The 19,131-nt window shown below is 50.3% G+C and overlaps 1 protein-coding gene across 2 annotated transcripts in view; it reads left to right on the top strand.

The window, feature by feature from the left end:
* The window catches only part of CHST13 (carbohydrate sulfotransferase 13), a 30,361-nt gene extending 17,206 nt beyond the window's left edge, over positions 1 to 13,155 (top strand). The window contains exons 2-4 of one of the 2 annotated variants that reach the window (XM_038149474.1): positions 7,586 to 7,662; positions 10,777 to 10,818; positions 10,961 to 13,155. In XM_038149474.1, coding sequence (XP_038005402.1) covers positions 7,586 to 7,662; positions 10,777 to 10,818; positions 10,961 to 11,806 — 965 coding nt within the window. In that variant the 3' untranslated portion in view covers positions 11,807 to 13,155. The remainder of the gene's footprint in view (positions 1 to 7,585; positions 7,663 to 10,776; positions 10,819 to 10,960) is intronic. The other variant, XM_038149473.1, reaches the window with a different exon arrangement.
* The last annotated feature ends 5,976 nt before the right edge of the window (positions 13,156 to 19,131 follow it).

The raw sequence follows: 19,131 nt of genomic DNA, 5'->3' as shown, positions 1-19,131 counted from the left end.
TGAGCTCTCCTCTGCTTGGGGAGCTGTGCTGTGCCTGGGAGGAACCCAGGGAAAAGACCAGAAATCATCTCTTCTGGTTGTTCTCCAAAGGGCTGGTTGCTTTTTGCCATTGCTTGTGCTTGTTGAATATTGCTGTGACATGTTCTCTCTGCCCAAAATTCTTTCTTGTGCATGTGCTCTGCTGCCACTGACGTGCCAGAATGGGGCATGGATGCTGCCCACTCCCTCTGGGTGTTCTGGGTGCAGACACCTGGATGAGCCCAGCCACTTACACCTTACACTTGCAGCTCCCCAGCAGAGGTGGTTGTGTCTGAATTCACAAAGATGAAGGGTGCATTTAAGCAAATCAATTGTGTGGCTCTATTAGATTTCTTTTCCTAAACTTTTTAATTAAGCTTCTCTTGTCTATATCCTTGACTTTCTAGATGCAGTAAAAATGAGCAGTCACAAGAATCTAAGGAGATTTGATTGCCTCTTTGAAGCCAAAAATTTGATTCTCTTTTGGAGCCAAAAAATTCCCATTCCCAAATCAAAGCCTTTCAGTAAGAATTAAAATAAGAATAATTCCCAAAGGTCCTCCCTTAGCTCTGTGAAGACCAGAAATGCCACAAAGTTCTTCACAGCCAGGAATATGATGTGGGAAAGCAAACAGTCGCTTATTTGGTCATCTTGTCCATCAAAGAGAGGTCACTGCCTTCCACAACATTAGGGCAGTAAGTGAGTCTGGTGTTCTCTGTGACATTCTGGTGTTGGATTCTCACATCGCTGTAGTTTTGAAAAATATCTGTCTTTTTAAAAAATCCAAAACAACAAACAACAATCAGTCTTTGTGTTTAGGCAGAAATTAAGGAAATGCATTCTCCACCAATTGGAGCCCAAACATAAAAAAACAGAGCTTCCTAGAATTAAACTGTTTTCTGGAGACAGCACTGTTTGACCCTATAGTTCTGATCCTCCCAGGCAGGGCTCTCACATGGACCACTGAACACTGCCCAGGGTTCAGCTGGTGCTTCCATGTGGGATTTCTTGGCCTCCATGTCCTGGACCATCCTCATGCAGTCTTTGTGTCTAGCTGCATGTCTCAGTCTTTGCTATCAAACCAGGAGGGAAGACTGAGCTCTGACTGTAATAACTGTCTGGATCCATCACTGTTGCTGCCAAGCTCTATTCTCTTTTTCTCTCTCTATTTTTTTTTTTTTTTTTTTGCTTGGCTGTTAAAATCGAAAATTGAACAGATTCAGCAGCCAGTGGTACAGCTAGGGTTTGGCTTTGACTAGCACAGTCACAGTATCCTCTCAGAAATTCTATGGCAAGATCCTTCTGGGTGCATTATTTCAGTAGTGAGGATCCTGTCTTTGTGGTCAGGGGTGAGTGAGCTGAGGTGCTGAGGCTGAAGCATTCACTCATTGCCTCTGGCATGTCCTGGAGAGGAGTCAGCAAGATCTGGAGAAGCTCATTGCTGTGCCCACAAAGAGATCCAGGTCCTAATTTCTGGCTCTTCCAGTGATGACTAAAACCACGTGCTAATCTCTGTACACTGTAGAGCTCTGGGCATTGTTAACCCCTCTGGTAATACAGTTATTTGTATCCCTCTCTACACTCTTCCTTCTCCCATGAATGCAGTTTAGCTGCACACATGCCATGTGTGCAAGCAGACAGCTCCTGTCCCCAGTCCTTTTTCCTTTGTTCAAGTCAGAATCCATCGAAAATATCACCTTCAATTTCAGAACTTTTTTCTGTGGTGTGGGAGAGAGCATTCCCTTCCAAGAGGGGATTCAGTTCTCCCCTGAGAACTGACTCTTCCTACAGAACAAAAAAGCACCTCTCCCACTGCCCTGCTGGCATTTGCAGGCTGTAATTTACACTGATCATTTCAGGCACCACAATTATTTTTTTCTCTTTTTTTAGGTTTTGCACAGACACAACAGGAAGCAAGGCTGGGGCTGTGAGACGGCAGCGGGGAGGCAGTGGTGGGGTCAGGATAAGCTCCTCAGGGCCTCTGGGGTGCCTGCTCGTGTGCAAGTACATGTGCTGTCTCTTCACTTCCCTGGTCTGGAGACCACTGATCTTCTCCAGGTGTTAGCCCTCTCCAGTGTTTCATACTGGAGACCACATGTGGAGTTTTTGACTTCTTGGGGCCTCAAGGTCCAGCCTGGAAAATATCTGAAGGCTTCATCCTCAAGCCCAGAATGAGTTGGGATTCCTCCTGTTGCATCCCAGCCACCCACTCCCACTGAGCTGGGGTTTCCAAAGCTCTTCCAGTCTGGCACCTGGGCAAGTGGGAGTGATGATGTCCTGCATGTGGAACCCCTGCCATCCTCTCTGCTGGCCTGTTCCCAGGGGTGATGGCATCCCAGCTCTGCTCATACACACATCCAGCCCCTGCAGCTCAGCCAGTCCTGCTCACCTGGCAGCCCTTCTCAGCACCTCTGCCTTGGTCCAGGAGAGCAGAGCTGTCAGTGCTGCAGGTGAGCGTCACCAGTGCTATGGATAATAGCATATGGATAATGTGATTTTTTTTGCTGTATTTGGCTGTATTTTTTTTTGCTGTATTTGCTCACCTGATTTGTTTCAGGGCTTCACTTGCCTTTTTTTTATGGCTGTCACACTGGCAGCTGATGTTCCAGAACTAATGCATCTGGGACCTCCTGCCACTGCTAGCAGCAAAGTAGCAGAAACTGCTGAATTCCAACATTGTGAAATTAAATCCTATTAAGTTTCCACTCCCCTCATACAGGACGAACTTCAGTTTCCCTGTTGGTGTTTGTCTTTCCCTGCCACAGCAGCCTTTCTCAAGTCTTTGTCCATCATCAGTATCTTTCTGCTTTTATGTCAACTCCTCAATGTATTAATCCCAAAGCTGACCTGGGAGGTATTTTTCTAGAAATCTGCCTTCTGCTCAGTATTTCTCATTTAAGTGCCACCTGTTTTCTTGTTGCTTGTGACCTTTACAGTTCACCTTCTAAATTTCATCCTCTCTGACTGAAGAGGATGAAATCCTTGTTTCCTGTGGCGTGTTGTCTCTCATGCACTGTGTTGTATCTGGGAGAGGATCTGCCACATAGGCTTGATCTACAGAAACAGCTTATTGTATTTACAGACAAGTTTGCATGGGTATGAGCTGTGCCTGGTTAGTGCCATGTTGATTTTCATTCTAAGTTATTTATTATCCAGTTGCGCCCACATGTTTTAATTGCTTTCTTTTCTTCAGACTGTTTTCTAAAGCCTGGATAATGCTGATGTCAGCCTAGCAGGCTTGTTGCTGCCTGAATCTTGTCTCCAGGCCAAACTCTTCGATTCACACACTGGATTTGCTGTTGTGGTTGCAGAGAACCTCCCTCCCTTTTTAAGGGTCTGTGCAGCCAAAACAGCATATTCTTTCACTTCTGCTTCCAGAAGTCTGGAATAGGCATGATCCAGTCTTTCCCTCACCTCACACATGTCTGGCTGTCTTTGCAATCAGCTAGTACACCTAAATATTCACAGCTTTAAAATCTATTCCCTTTTCCAAGGACAGCTGGCAAGACATTGAAGCCCCAGATCCTGCTGTGGTGTTGATGTCACACTGCAAGAGAGTAGCTTCAGCTGTGGTGGGACAGCACTGAAATCTGGGGTACAGGAGGAAAGAAAGGAGGAAGTATGGTATCTTTTTAAGCTCCAAAAGAAAGTTTGAAAGCCCTTGTAGCACAAGAGACTCAAAAATGTGCCTGAGCTTCCTTTCAGGCTCTTCTTTCTCAGTGATTTCTGGTCAGTGTCATAGAGGCATAGAGGTTGGGGTCTCCTGCTCCACATCACTCCTATGCCCTTGCCTCACTGTTTGAAGATTTAAAGGACAAATGTGATACTTCCTTCTGCCTGTGTCAGTGAAAACCACTTCAGATCTGGATCATGGACGTGCACTGTGTTAATACTTCTCACCCAAACAGTGATCCTGCAGCTGCCAAGGGTTGGTGTTTTTTCTTTCCCCTTTAGAAAGTTGATATGCCTTGGCTAAGTGATGTCCCTGCTTTCAGATGCAATTGTTGCAATGCTAAATTTCCAAGGATTACCACTGCATGTGGTGGAATCCTGGAACCTCAGTAACAAGCTATAAAGCCAGGAGAAAATCCAAGATGCGAAGATCTTGGCAGCTGCTCCACGATGGAATATCCTGCTGTACTCAGGGCTATGGTGCCAAAATGCAACACAAACCATTAACTGACTCACATGATACTCCCTCCTCAACAGTGCCATTTATTTCAGTATTTCTTGGCCTTCCCAAACTGTTTGGGAGTACCAGGGACATTCCAGAGATTGGTAAACCAGTGGTACAGGGAATGGCATGCCTGACTCGCTCTCAGTGTGAATGAGTGGAATAGGAGGGATGTGTAAATTCCAGCCAGCATCTGGCAACAGGGAGGGCTGGGACAGGAGTTTGTGAGCAGTGATGCTGCAGCTGCTGGGGCTGGTGAGCAGGGGGTGGCCACAGCTTGGGGTCGTGGAGCAGGGCTGCATTGGGTGTCAAAAGCTGATCTTAGTGGGGTGGACTCCATTAAATCACTGTCTCCAGTCTGCTGCTGGCTCAAGCGGGTTGCAGCAGCCCAGATGTTTTGGGGATGCTTTGGGCACTGACAGCCTGGACTTGTCTCTGTTCCCACACCTGCAGCTGCTCTGACCCAGCCTTGTGGAGAATGGACACTCCACCCCATGGGACACAGCTGATGCTGCCCTCCTCATGCTGCATCTGCCCCGGGGCTTAACCCTGGCTCCAAAGCCACCATCCTGGCCCAGGTGGGATCCCAGCTAGCTGCTTTTCTCCCCAGGATGCCGTGTGTAGTGTGAGCAGACAGTTTCTGAGCGGGGAGACTTCCTGCAGTGGAGCCCTGTAAAAATCCAAAACCTGCTGCCGGGCCAGGCCTTGCTCTGGACGGTTTGGCAGTGCCTGGGCAGGATGGTGTCACCCCTTTGGAGCTCACATGCTCAGGATGCAGCCAGTGCCGAGTGCCGGTGTCTTCCTCTGCCAGCTCAGCACTCCCAGCCTCCTCCAGCTGCACGGGAGCAGCCTGGCAGGGAATTTTTTTCGTTTTTTTTAAATCTCTTCTTCTTTTTTTCTGGAACACTACAGCAAGAGCATAGCAGGGATCCCAGGGGTTTTGCTGCTATCCAGAGAAGGAGAAGTCTCCTTGTTCTCTGCCAGATTTTGCTCTGGGGAAGGGCTGGAGGAAATCTATTCTGCAATGTTTCTTCTGGGGCTGTTGGCAAGAGCCCTACGAAGTGCAGCAGCCACTGGCCAGGCTGGTCCCTCTGAAAAAAAGAGGACTGAATAGGTCAGAGCATGGCTGTGACCTGCCTGACCTCTGCTCTCTCCCCTCTTTGCTGCAGATTTGCCTTTTGTTGAGCCCAGAGAGCCTCCTGCCAAGCCAGCGCTCCTCCAGGGCCGTGACCTGACGCTGCAACAGGCACTGAAGCCTTTCCCTAGGATGTTTCCACGCTGCCCTGTGCAGCACCAGCACGAGCTATTTGCATTTCTAACAGCCTTAAGTCAGCCTGAACCACCCGGGGTTTGCTTCTGTCCCCATGAGAAAGGTTCTGGCTGATGCACGTGTTAATCTCAAAAACAAACGCCTCCACATTGTTTTTACTAAATATAGGAGCAGTGTCTGCTGCAAGGCAGCCCTCAGCAGCGTCACAGTCCTACATCCAACAGGAGTTTATCAGCCCCAGCCAAAGGGGAAAGGGGCTCAAGTTCAGTGCTCTCTGTTTGCAGATGTGAGCTGCTGTGAGTGGAGTTTTCAAGGTCGATCTCATTCCATGTCATTTGCTGAGAGCTGAGCCTGGAAATGTGAACCGGGGCTCCTCTGGGATGAGCATCTCAGCACAGCACTGTACGTTGGATTTTCTGCTTATCTCCCACTGGTACAGATGCTATTTCACCCTCCTGTGGGGTAACTGATACAGAGGATTGAGGAAGAAACTGTACCTCCTCATTGAGTCACATCTTGATCAATGCAGCGCTGCAGGAAGTGTCATTTCCCACGGACGCGCAAGCGTACAGGCACTGCTGATGAAATTTGTGAGGTCAGGCAGTCATTTCCTCCTAATTACAGCTCCAGGAATGAATAATGTTCAGCTGAGACCCTGGTGACTTTGTGCTTTGGTGCAGTTTTCATTTAAGCAAAATACAAGCATGTCAAAATGAACACAGGATCTGGATTTTCCCTTCTGGTTATTTTGGTTGTACAGATGCCATCTGGGACTTGTGTAACAAATGTGGGGCTGGTTGGTGACGGTCAGTGAATGAAAAGATCCGGAGCCCCAAACTGTCATGCAAAAAGCTTCTGTTGGAAACCTTCACGTTGCCAGAAATGTCTTGTGGCAGATGCTTTTTCCAGGAACTTGGAGGACTGGAAGAGCCTCCCAGGCCACAGTCTCCTGAACAATGTGTCCTATCTTCCCCTTCAGAAAAAAACATAATTCTCCATTTTAAAACTCATGGTGTGATTCCTTCTGTGGAAGCCAGCACCAGGGCTACACAATGCCCATGGTTACAAACCTTATCATGTGGAAACTGTCATGGCATCCTCTGCCAATGGAGAGAGTCAGAGCCAAGCAGCAGAGGGTGGGTGAGTGGTGGGAGAGCTGCTTGGAAGTGTTGCTGCAAGTGAGAGCCTGTGCCCCTGCCATGGCTGGCTCCATGTGTTGGGTTTGGGATATCCAGGCCACATGGTTCTGCCCCCACTCTGCTGGAAACAGATCCCTGAGAGGACCTCAGAGGCTGAGCTGAAGCAGATGCTTCCTAGCCTGGAAGGTGGTTGCACCCTAAATAATTTATGAGCACAAGAGCTTGAGCAGCTGTCACTGATTGGGTTTCTGGTGCCACACTTATGGCTGGCCACATCCAGCCTTGGGTTTGGTGCTGCTGCAAATGGACCTCCAAAATGAAACACCTGATCTGCAGGGCAGGGAGGGGGCAAGGACTGCCTGGGTGGCTGTCTTCAGCTTCAAACACCAGAGGAGATGCTGCTGGTTTAGAAGGGATGACAAAAAATATAAATAGCAAATGAGAGCTTCAGTTGATTTACTGGTCAGACAAAGCACCTGACCAGTTTGTGTGCTCCTGTTCATGTCTCTGGGCCTGGAAGTGCAAACTCTGAGCCTGTGGGGGCTCAGCACAGAGCTGCCACTGTTGGATCTGCCCGTCATGTCTGTCGAGCACAGAAGCTATCTCACCCCTCACAGGGCTGTGGCAATGCTGGCAGGGTCCCGTCTCCTCTGGGTCATTCCCTCAAACATGCAGCCTGGAAAAAGTGACGTTTCCTAAAAGCACGTGGATCAAACTTTTCCTAGTTGTTTTTGACATTGTAATTGTTACTTTTATTTATGGAGTTTTATTTGATACAAAATAGATCTGGACCTTTTGAATTCTAACTGCAGATTTTGTTACAGAGTAAGGGGGAGGGAAGAGCATTGCTTGAGCACCACTTCCAGAGCAAAATGGGTTTGTCTCTTCTTGGGAGAGGTTGTCTTATCCCAGCTTGGGCATCTCAAGAGAAGGTGAGGGAAGCAGACCCTTCCAACCCCTCTGATTTTCTCACTCCTTTTTCAGCCTCTGAAGATATGAGATCCACCTGGCAAGGCAAGGCTGGTCGCAGCCCACTCCAGGCCCTGTATGAGAGTGACCAGGTAAGGGGACAGGGACATAGAGGTGGTGGGGTGAAGATCGAGTGGAGCACTGAGTGCTGACCCTTCCTTCCACTCCTTTGGTGTGTGGGGCACTGTGCCAGGTCCAGCCATCCCCAGGGTCCTTGCAGCTGAACCTCTGGCTGTGTCTAAAAGACAAGACCACACTGCTTGGGGGAGTAACTTGATAAACACTGCTTATGGCCCTTGCTGGGACTTGGGTAAACATTTTAATTACCAGTGGGCTCAGCCATAGCTGGGCAAACCTGGGAGACTTTGCCATCTGAACATTTCAAAGCCAACTCTGTGCCATCATAGCCGGGCAAGAGCTTCATTGCTGCCCTTCCTGAGCTAATAATTGACAGATGTTTCTGTGTTAGCTGCTATATATACATGCACACACACAGGAATCTGCACATACATATGTTTACATAGATATAGCTGGACTCAGCCATGGGGGATTTGTAATCCTGGAAGATCTCAGGCCTCTCCATCACTCTGAGCTGTGCCAGCTACACCTGCTGAGAAATGAGCAGACAGGCACAGCCTGGGCAAAGGATCATTCCCCTCCAGGTGGGCTTAGTGGGTCCCTCCCTGTGCAGGAATCAAGGAAAGTATCCTGCTTGCCCCTCACAGTGGGGCTTGTGGTCGGAGCTGTAAAAAGTCTTTGTTTCTTTCTGCTGCATTTCCCCCTGGCCAGGCAGTTTCCCCGTCATTCAGCCCCACTTCCCTTTGCAGAGGGATCTTCACCCACAACTTCCCTGCAGGAAGCCCTGTGGGAAACCACCCTCCAACGGGTGCTGTGCCACGTGCCCCAGCCACCAAGTGTGCCCTGCATCTCCCGGTGTCCCTGGGGCTGTCATCTGCTGCAGCCCCCCAGAGCAGAGGGCAGTGCTGGTGGCCCCTCAGTGGGCTGCCATGCCTGCTGCCTCCCCAGTGCCCGTGGGCAGTGCCCCATGCAGCCAGAGTCAGCTCGTGCCATAGGTGTTGCTTTGTGCCAAGGTTGATGCTCTTATGTCTGTAAGCAGCCAAAGTACATTTGTTCTCTGAAAGATGGCAAATATGGACTCCCTTGGCCGTGATGCCAGCAAACCCTGATGCTGCTGGAATGTCGTGGTGCTATTTCCTTAAAAGTGATACTTAATTTCCCTGGCTTTTAAAGAGAAGGAAATGAAGGGAGCAATTTTGCTCTGAAATAACTGCAAGACATGCATTTATTCCAGTGGGCGGCTGCTGAAAAGTAGTCACATTTATTTGTTGCCATGCCTGCAGACAGTGTCTGTCTGTCTGTCTCTCTGGTCCAATAACTTTGAATTATGCAAGTGCAGGGAAAAACACCTGAAAAAAAAATCACATTATTAAAATGCCTCTTTTTCTAAGCCCTTGCAAAAAAGGTTTTCCAATTCTAAAAGCTGACGGGGAAGCTCCAAACAAAAGAAATGTCTACTGAAAGGTTTGGCTGCGTTGCAAGGCAGCATGAGAATACTTCTTCAGCTGTGGTTATCACCTCCCTAGGTGCTGTATTTTCTTTGTAGCCTAGTAGCCAACAATGTTGGAGTCACACCTTGCTGGCAGTTAGCATCTGTTCACCTGAATTTCCTTCGTTTTGGCATTTTCCCTTATCATGTCCCTGTTGGAAGGAGTAAGGATGAGATGCTTTCTCCTGTCCCTGCCTCACATTATTACCCATACAGATTCCTGGAGAAAGTGGTCACTTAGGTGAACTGGACAAGGTTCTTTCTTTTGTGGAAACAAGGTCCAAAAGAGTCTGAGTGTGGTTCATCCCTTGCAGAAGGAGCTGTTTGCCCAGATGTTAGTGTCTCTCTGAAGATGACAGGTCTGCTGGATCACCCACAGGATGGACAAATTGTCTTAGTATCCCAGCTCCTGGCAGGATTTTTACAAGCCCTTACAGCTGTCCCTCCAAACAGCTCAGGAAGCAGTGAGCCTGGCCAAGGGTGTCCTTTAGCATGCCAGGGCAGTGGCAGCTCTCAGCAGCCATGTGGGCAGCAAGGCCTGCCCTTGCCCTTCATCTGGAGCTTACCACGTCTGTGCAACTGCAGAGCTGTTTGCTGTGGCACCCTCTGACCCTGGCAGGGCTGTCTTTACAATCCCAGTGGGAGCCACCCACCAATCCCAGTTGGGAGGTGGTGGTCACTGCATGGCATTAGAGCCACAGCCCTGCAGGGTCAGGGCCACTCCAGGTTAGCGGGTGCTTGGTGCTGCTGTTCCCAGATGTGGCTGTTGGATGTTCCCAGCAATGAGGAACACGAAATTTCCGAACCCTTGTGAGCAAAACAGGGACACAGTGGGCAGGCGGAGGAGGGGACCTTCCCCTTCTGACTTCCTGGAAATGGTTTCCTTCCCCAGATGTTCTAATGACATTTTGGGATTTCTGACAAAAACCATGACAGGAGAGGTCACATCCGCAGATCTGCAAGGGGGTTTTAGCTGGGTCAGGGGTTGAGAGACTCTGGGCTTCTGGTAAGCCAGTGCAGCAGCTGCCAGCTCTTGATGTGAGGGTCAGAAGGGTTGAAGGACCATGTGTTGGTTCCTTGTCCCTGCAGCCAAAGGAAACTGTGACCAGAGCAAGTCCCTCAGGAGAAGGAACCCAAAGCCCTCAGGAAGGGCCCCAGCACTACCTACTCAGCCCTTTGCTCCTCTCCATCATACCTGCCACCCCACCTCATCTCCAGCTCCCCTCCTGCTCACCAGTGTTTGATCATCAGCATTAGAGACCATTTCCATTTGCCTTTCCTTGGCAGAACATCCAGTCCATTTCCATCCAGCATGCCTAAATGTCCTGCCATGCTTCTGCCCTTGGCTGGGTGTTCACAGCAAGCACATGTGTGGGTGTCAGTGTGGGGCAGCAATGCCCATTGCAGCAGGAGGTGTGCAGGGCCCTGTGCCAGCAAACAGGCTGTGCTTTCTGCCCCTGGGGCCATGCATCCCCCCAGACTGGTGTGAGGGACAGCACATTAGCCCAGTGTGTGTGTCTGCTTTCAAAAAAATGCTCTGTTATTGACCCTCTCTGCACCACCCCTTCTTCCCTCACCCCCTTCGATTTTTCTCCTCATCCAGCTCCTCATCACATTTTGTCCTTTCTTTTGATGCCAGCCTGTCCAAGGATTAAGTGCACCAAATCAAGATGTGTTCAAAGTGAGTGCTGTCTCCCAAACCCCACATGGGTGACCCCAGTAAAGGGAAGGCAGTGGGGACAATTGTGAGCCAAGTGTTGTGTGTAGGCCACAGTCAGCTTGGGCAAGCTGGTGACCATCTCTGTTGGGTTTTTCCTCCCCAGTTTGAGCAGTCGTCCCTGCAGGCAGTTCACCAGCAGAGGCGGGAGATGTTGAGCAACATCTGCAGCCGTTACACGCGCAAGCGGCGTCTCCTGCGGCCGGACGACTTGCGGCACTTGGTGGTGGACGACGCGCACGGGCTGCTCTACTGCTACGTGCCCAAAGTGGCCTGCACTAACTGGAAACGGGTGATGATGGTCCTGACGGGGCAAGGCAAGTACCAGGACCCTCTGGAGATCCCAGCCCACGAGGCCCACGTGCCCTCCAACCTGCGCACCCTGTCCGAGTACAGCGTTCCCGAGATCAACTCCCGCCTGCGCAGCTACCTCAAGTTCGTCTTCGTGCGCGAGCCCTTCGAGCGCCTGGTCTCGGCCTACCGCAACAAGTTCACGCTCAGCTACAACACGGCCTTCCACAAGCGCTACGGCACCAAGATCATCCGGCGGCACCGGCAGGAGCCCAGCGACCGCGCCCTGGAGCGCGGCGACGACGTGCGCTTCGAGGAGTTCGTGTACTACCTGCTGGATCCACGCACGCAGCAGGAGGAGCCTTTCAACGAGCACTGGGAGCGGGTGCACTCGCTCTGCCACCCCTGCATCATCCACTACGACGTGGTGGGCAAGTACGAGACCTTGGCCGAAGATGCCAACTACATCCTGCAGCTGGTGGGGGCCGACACCAGCGTCAAGTTCCCGGCTTCGTCCAAGACCACCAGGACGACGGATGACATGACAGCCCAGTTCTTCCAGGACATTAGCCCCTTCTACCAAAGGAGACTCTTTAATTTATACAAAATGGACTACTTGCTATTCAATTACTCCATCCCCTCGTACCTCCGCATCCGGTGAGGCGGGGGCTGCGGGGGAAGAGGTGAGGGAGAGCTGGATAACTCTCACCTTGCCACAATTCCTCTCCTCCTGCCTTGAGCTCATCTCTTGGTTGACTTCTTCCCTGTGCCCTGTTGTTAGGGTCTGCTCCACCTCCTGATGCCTTGTTCATGCATGCTCTGGAGAAAGAACACTTCTCAATACACTGGGGCTAGAGCTTTTCCTTCCCTTTCCCTCCCAGCCTTCAATATCTACAGGGAATGGTGGTGGGACTGGACACTTCTTGCCTTGGTTGGGGACTTTCTTGTAACTAAGAGACTCCTCTGTAGATCCAAATCTTGTGAAGGCTCCTTTTTCGGGCAGGATCCCTTCAAGTCTTTCTCCTCCTTACTGGACTGTTTGGGGGCAGACATGGAGTCTCAGGGGTCAGAGTGGAGTGTATCAGAGACTTGCATAGAACCAGAAATAAAGCAATAATTTAATGTAACTTTTTTCCTTTTATTTAAAAGTGCTCCCACCTTTTCTTTTTGTCTTGTTCTCCTCTGTCCTTCGTGCCATCCCCTACTGAGGGGGATATAACACAGAGGTGTGTTACTCTGACCACAGTTTTATCCCTGGAGGGATTTTTTGTTCCTCTCCTTCCACGTGTTCTCAGTTGAGGTGCAAAATACTCCAAAGATAGAGAGGAAAGGCTTGCAGCAGGTCCTCAGTGCTTTCCCCTGAAGTACCACAGCAGAGTGCCTGTGTGTGCGTGTCTCTGGATTTCTGGTCAAATCCATTAAATCCAGACCCCACACCTCCCATTTTTGAAAGCAGGTGACAGCAGTTGTGAAGCCATACAGACAGTGTGGGTGCAGGTGTCTGCTCTGATGAAACCATCCCCGGTGTCCTGCCCTGGCCCTGCTGGTTAGGCAGGGCCCTGCTGGCAGTGCTGGCTTCTCTTCCCCTGGCAGCATGGGCTGCTCCTGTGTGCAGCCCCTTTATGAAAGCTATAAAGTGTTTGGGGGAACACTGGGCTGGGATGTGGGAGATTGCTGTGGTAATGGAGAAGTAATGTTGGACTGGGAGGCCAGAAAAGTCTGAGTGTGTATGTTTGTGTGTATGTGTGTGTGTGTGAGAGAGAGAGAGAGAGAGAAAAAAAATTGACGATAAAAACAGGGAGAGAGACACCTAGAGGGAAACAGTCTTTTTCCTGGTTGCCTTTGGATAATCATTCCTTGAAGAAAAAACAGAAGGGAGTGAAACACAAAAGAAAATGACAAACCGAGCCCTAGGATTTTAAATTAAAGGCAGTCCATATTTCTGTCTTTCCTCTTTTCTGTTTGGCTTTGGCTTGCTGGCTGCCTTTGTAAATAAACACACTGGTAATAGATGCTGTAGAGTGTGTCTGCTGGCTTGGCTGCAAACACTTGACTTATTAGTGCAATACAATGGGAGGTTTTATAAAACCACAGTGCTCTCAGTATCTGGAAAAAAAAATGGTGTTTCCATCTAACAACTTTCAGCTGTTATATCTTAACCTTTTTCCTCTCTGCCTCTGACTGGCATCTATATGCTGACACTCCCTCCGTGCTTGGTCCATTCGAGATTGGCTTTAGCAAAGCAATGAAAAAGAAAAGTAAATGAAGCAGCTGGTGATCCTGGCAGTGTGACTGATTCTCCCAATCTGCACTGGAGAACTTGAAGAAATGTCCTTTCTCATGCTATCTTGGTATCACCCTGTCTAGTTGAAACACAAAGCACAAAAACAGATTATATGATGCAACAAATTTCATCTGCAGCATTCAGGCTTGGAGTGCCTTCCTCCTGCTTTCTCAGGAGTCTTGTGCTCCCTGCTTTGAGCTGCCTCTGCTTGGAAAAATCATTGTTCAAATCACTGCAAGATCTTTTCATCGCTTTTGGTCATGAATCATAATTTGAGGTCAGATGCAGGGTCATTAATGGATGGATTTTTGGATGGTTTTTTGTTTTTATTTTTCCTAAATACTGTTCCCTGCCAGTACCTCTAAAGAGCTGAAGGCACAGTGAGTGGCAAGGACAGAAACACTCACTCCCAGCTGTGCTGTCTGTGGGAGTTTAGACAATATCTGGCTGGCTGGGAGCTGCTTTGGGCTTTCTTTGGTGTGAAAGTGAGGGAACAGAAGCCTCTAGGCTTTGTTCTTCAGCCAGGTGGTTTCTAATCTTTCCTGCAACAGTGGCAGTGGGGAGCTGGTCCCAGCTGTGAATGGCTGTTTGACTGGCAGCCTGTCCTGGCATCCCCATCAGACCTGACCCCAGAGCCCACTGACCAAATCAACAGCCCAGCCACACACCAATGGACCAAATGCAGCCCTGCAGCCTTGGCCGTGAGCTTCTGAAAGCAGGACCCTGTAAAGGTGTGGTTTGGGTCATTTAGAAATTGGACCTTTAGAAATACCCACCTTTGGACTGTTTCTGTGAAATCCCAACTGACAACATCCACAATCAAATCTATTTAGGTCATACCCTTGGCTTCCTCTCTGCCTAAACCCAAAGCTTTCCAAAGGAAAACCTAACCATGCAAACAGAAAAGGGGCACTTTGTATTTCTGAAGCAAACACTTTCAGCCTGAGCTGGAGATTTTTGGGACAGAAATCACTCAAACTGTGCCAAAGCCGGATTGCTGGGACCGGGATGCCCCGGGGCCAACTCTGAAATCAGCATGCTGTGGGACGAGGGTCGGGATGCTGCAGGGCCGGGATGCTGTGGGGAAGGGAGGCTGCAGGGTCGGGATGCTGCGGGACAAGGACCAGGATGCTGGATAACCGGGATGCTGCGGGGTCGGGATGCTGTGGGGCCGGGATGCTACGGGGTGGGGATGCTGCAGGGCCGGGATGCTGTGGTGGGGATGCTGTGGTGGGGATGCTGTGGGGTCAGGATGCTGCGGGGTCGGGATGCTGACGGATCAGGATGCTGTAGAGCCGGGATGTTGAGGGGTCAGGATGCTGCGGGGCCGGGATGCTGAGGGGTCAGGATGCTGCGGGGCCGGGATGCTGCGGGGCCGGGATGCCTTGGGGCCGGGGCCGGCAGCCGCCGCCCTCGCCGCAGGCACGGTCCGACCCTTCCCGGTCCGAGTGAAAGCGCCGGAGGACGGGAGCAGGACGGAGCGAGGAGGACCCCGTGTGACCGGTGATCCCAACTACAGGCGGTGTAATTCCCTGTACGGGCGCTGGGATCAATTTCTCTGAGGGCTCCTGGTTGGTTGGGCTTTTGAAACTGTTTCAGTGCGTTCCTTTTTCCTTTTAGAGGAGAAAGGATCAAGGAGGCCTGGGCCATCTCTAAAGTGTAGCTGGATTTGGTTTTCTCCTCAGCTTGGAAGTGGGAATGTAGCAGTGGCAGATGTGCAGTCAGGGCACGACCTGCAAGGGATGCCTGGGGCAGGGCATCCCCCCCTCGGCCCTGTCTGAGAAGGCCTCTCTGAGCAGGGAATGTGAGCAGAAGAAGAGAGGACCATGGTGGTAATGTCCCCCCAGCCCCCTGAAAGGTTCCCTTCCTGGCCTCGGGCTGCAGAGCTTGGGGACAAGAGACTCTAAATGAGTCAGGTTGGTCCTGGAGACTGGCCCAAGGCTTGGGAGCTACTGGGGAGCTCTCAGAGCACCAGGGACACAAGAAACATGAACAGGCTCACTTTGATACGTTCATGTGTGCACAAATATACAATGAAAATAATGGTTATATTAAAACATGTAACAGAATTACTGCTGGGTCAATCTACATATTATATATTGATTACATTTGTATGTGGTTATAATACTTAATGGACATTTGGCTTATGTTTGTCTACATATGTGTGTCTGTACACCATCCCATTTATTATATACATACTCATATACTCCCCAGCACAAAAGGGAGAGCACCTTCCCTTGCTGCACTGTTGAGCTTTGCCACAGCCCAGATGGCTCAGGAGTTAATGAAGAGCCAGCCCCTTCCTCCCAGTGCCTCCAGCAGCTGCAGCCCTGTGAGAGTGCTGAGCACGCTGCCTGTGCTGTGCGTTTGCTGTGCTGTGGAGCTCCTGGCCCCATCCCTCATGGCCCATGTGAAGCTGTTGAGTTTCTCCTTCCAGTGGAACAAAATGGAGCTTCAGTGATCAAGAGGTTTCCTTCCAGACTTTCCTGTGCACCATAGATTGGGTTGTTTACCAGCTGGAGGATTAAATAGACTGTGATTGAAACGAAAAAAAAAAAAAAGTGTGTTCAAGTATGTCTTGGAAGCAGTGTCTCCCTTGAAGGAGGCTTTTCAGACTTACTGTGTTTGCTGGCTGGCACTTTGCTTGTCCCTGGTAAGGAAGCTCCATCTCAGAGAGTTTCTGGAAAATTACTGTGTTAGGATGGAGGCAGTGAGTGGAAGCAGTGGGGGTAGAAAAAGAAATTATTTGACTCTCCCTGAAAACAAAGCCCTGTTCCCATCTTCATCTACAGACAGTGACAGCCCCTTCTTTGCCTGCAAAGAAAAACCCTCATGCACCCAGGAATGGGGGAACCCCTGACTGACCTTCCTCCCTGGTTCATCTGGGATCTCCCCAAGGTCTCAGCAGCCACCCCAGCAGCACCCCCAACACCTGTGGTGCTCCAGGGTAGGCACCCACCCCCTCCCAAACTCCAGTGCTCTTCCTCAGCCCCATCCCACAACACTGACACGAACCTGAGATTTTATTGGGGCACAGCTAGTGGCTGATGTCAGGAGTGAGCCTACCTGCTCTGCTAATACAGTGGGAAATAAAACCATGGAACACTAAAAAAAAAAATCTATTGTTTCACTGCCCACTACCGGAGTCTAGATCAGCTGGCTGATGGCTGCACAGGGTTCAAAACCAGCCAATCTCATTCTCTGCCAACACTCCACATTTTCCTTTATTCCCTCTAAAGATTACAGCAAGGTAAGCCTTCCACAAGCATCCCACAGCACTGGATGGGTTTCTCAGGACCAGCACTGAGCCCAAAGGGGCAGGTCAGCAGCCACAGACTAAAGAGCACCACAAAAGAAGCTCTCTTCTTCCACCTCCTCCTTTTTTTTAATGCTATTGCTTATTTGGGAGCTAAATACAAGGAGGACTAAATACAAATAAAAGTCACTGTCAGCTGAAACTGAGGTGCTGGTGTCTCCGGCAGGGTGGGTGCAGCCCAGTGACAAGCTGGGCACAGCAATGACACAGACACAGCAGCAGAAAAGCCAGGCTGGCAGTGATTTCCCTGCTGGGTTAGACAGAAATCCCTGTGAAATGTCCCCACCCTGTCTGGGCTCTGCTACCCACACAAGTCTGCTCTGAAACTGAAATCTGTGGAGGAAAAGGGCGTCAAACAACCCCATAACCAAATCTCCTCCCTGGCCAAATTGCTCCAACACAGCACCACAGGGAGCATAAAACCAGGTAGGGCCTGCTGTGATGTACTGAAAATTCTTAGAAACTGAGGGGCCTGCAGGTATTTAAGCATCAAATTTCTGCTTTTAGGGGAGGGAAGGGGAAGGATGCCTGGACAACTCAGGGGCTTCTGGCCCTGCTGGGATGGCTGGGGCAGCTGGTGCCAGGGGACAGAGCAGTGCTGCCCACTCACTGGGAGGGCTGGGGGTGCTTTCTTAGAGGAGCAAGTTCAGATAGAGTCACAGGAATGCTGATCCAAGCTGTGCTCCAGGGTTGCATATCAGCTTTGTTAGCAAAGACCCTTTCTCATTTGCACAGACAAGAAAAAAAAGAGGAAAGAGTAAACAGGCTGAGCAGCCAAATAACTAGCCTCTCACTGCCCTCAAAAAAAAAAAAAAAGAAAAAAGAAAAAAATCCCCTTTTATTGAAACCATTTCCTTTGGTTATATCATTTCTCTTGAGGCTGGAAGCAATTTTAAGTCTTAAGTGCATTCCCTGCATTAAGTCCAAAGGCACAAGGCTGAAGCTTGGCTGCCCACCAAGGGGTGCCCTGGAGAGCAGCACATCTTGCTGTGCCCTCTGTCATTTCCCCACACCACCTCTGAGCCCCAGAGCCTCCTGCAGGGGGGCAACCCCCAAGCCCAGCACAGGCAAGGGGCAGCATGGGTCAGCTTGGCACAGCTGAGTCCCACAAGTAGGACACAGATGGCATCCATTCCGTGTTCCCATCCCTGTCCTCTGTCAACAGTGACAACCAGATTAGGCTGAGTTCTGCCCAGAAATACCCCAGTGAAGGGTCATGCCAGTGCCAGGGCTTTGCTGCAAGCACACAGCAGAGAAGCACCTGTGCATTGGGCCCTGGGATTTGATGCTGGAAGAGTGTGACCGAAGTCCCTTGCACCAGTCACTGGCTCCAGGCTAGGTCTTTTGCAGGATTAGAGGAAGCAGGGCCAAATCTGTGTTAATAAGAGAAAAGCAGAAGGAGTTTCACATGTTCAGGATCCTGTTGAGGGCTGGGGTGTCCCCAGCAGCCTGCCTTTAGCACCAATCTTCCCTGATTCAGAAGACCAGCACAAGCACCAAGCTCCAGAGAGAACCTCTCTGAGGTGGTGGGGACGATGCAGCAAGGAGGAGGAAACATGGTGTTGAGGCACGAGGAGTTACTTGCCAGGGCTGCTCAAGCCAGTGCCAAATTTGAGCTATTAAATCTATACAAAGTGAAGCACTAAGCTGAAGTTATTAAAATATATATGTATTAAAATATATATGTACACATCCTCCAAGGTGCCCCTCAAACTGGGACTGGCAGCCAGATGCTTTGCTTTCCCCACCGCCTGCAGCAGGGGATAAAGCAGTGACACCCAAGGCAGGGCAGTGTGTGCTGAAACCTCCCTGCCAGGGAGCTGCTGTGCACAGCCCCTCCAGCTCAGCAGCACCAGGCAATTTGTCCTTCAGGACAAAACAAGGAAGAGGAAACCTAGGGAAAGGGGAGGCTACAGCTCTTTTTTTTTTCAGGGAGTGCTTTTCCCCATGCCTAGGAGCCCAGAGCTGCTCAGCTTTCACTGTTAGGGACCTTCAGCCATGTGTGGAAGCCATGCAGGGGCTTCAGCTCTGCAGTGGCTCTGGGACACCAGAGCAAAACTGGGAGCAATGAAACACCCAAGGCCAGCAGGCACTCAACACAGCTGAGGTTCAAGTGTTTTAGAGCTGGCCAGGTCCTTGAATAAGGCATCATGGGGGACTTGACCTCCCCTTTTCCCTTCTCCAACAAAGAGGCAGATAATTAATAAAGGTGAGGCCTAGTGACATTTTTCAAAGTTTGATCCATCTCCTCAGCTCCTGACTCTTCAGCATCTTATTATTTGGAGACTCTAGTGCTTCTTGAATTTCAGTGAGAACTGGCTGCTCCCAGCCCCAAGAGCCTCCCTGACATATCCTTGGTAGCACCAGACTGCCACCCTGGAGCAAG

Source organism: Motacilla alba, chromosome 12 (genome assembly GCF_015832195.1).
Source record: "Motacilla alba alba isolate MOTALB_02 chromosome 12, Motacilla_alba_V1.0_pri, whole genome shotgun sequence".
NCBI lineage: Eukaryota > Metazoa > Chordata > Aves > Passeriformes > Motacillidae > Motacilla > Motacilla alba.
This window is presented reverse-complemented; position numbering and strand designations above follow the sequence as displayed.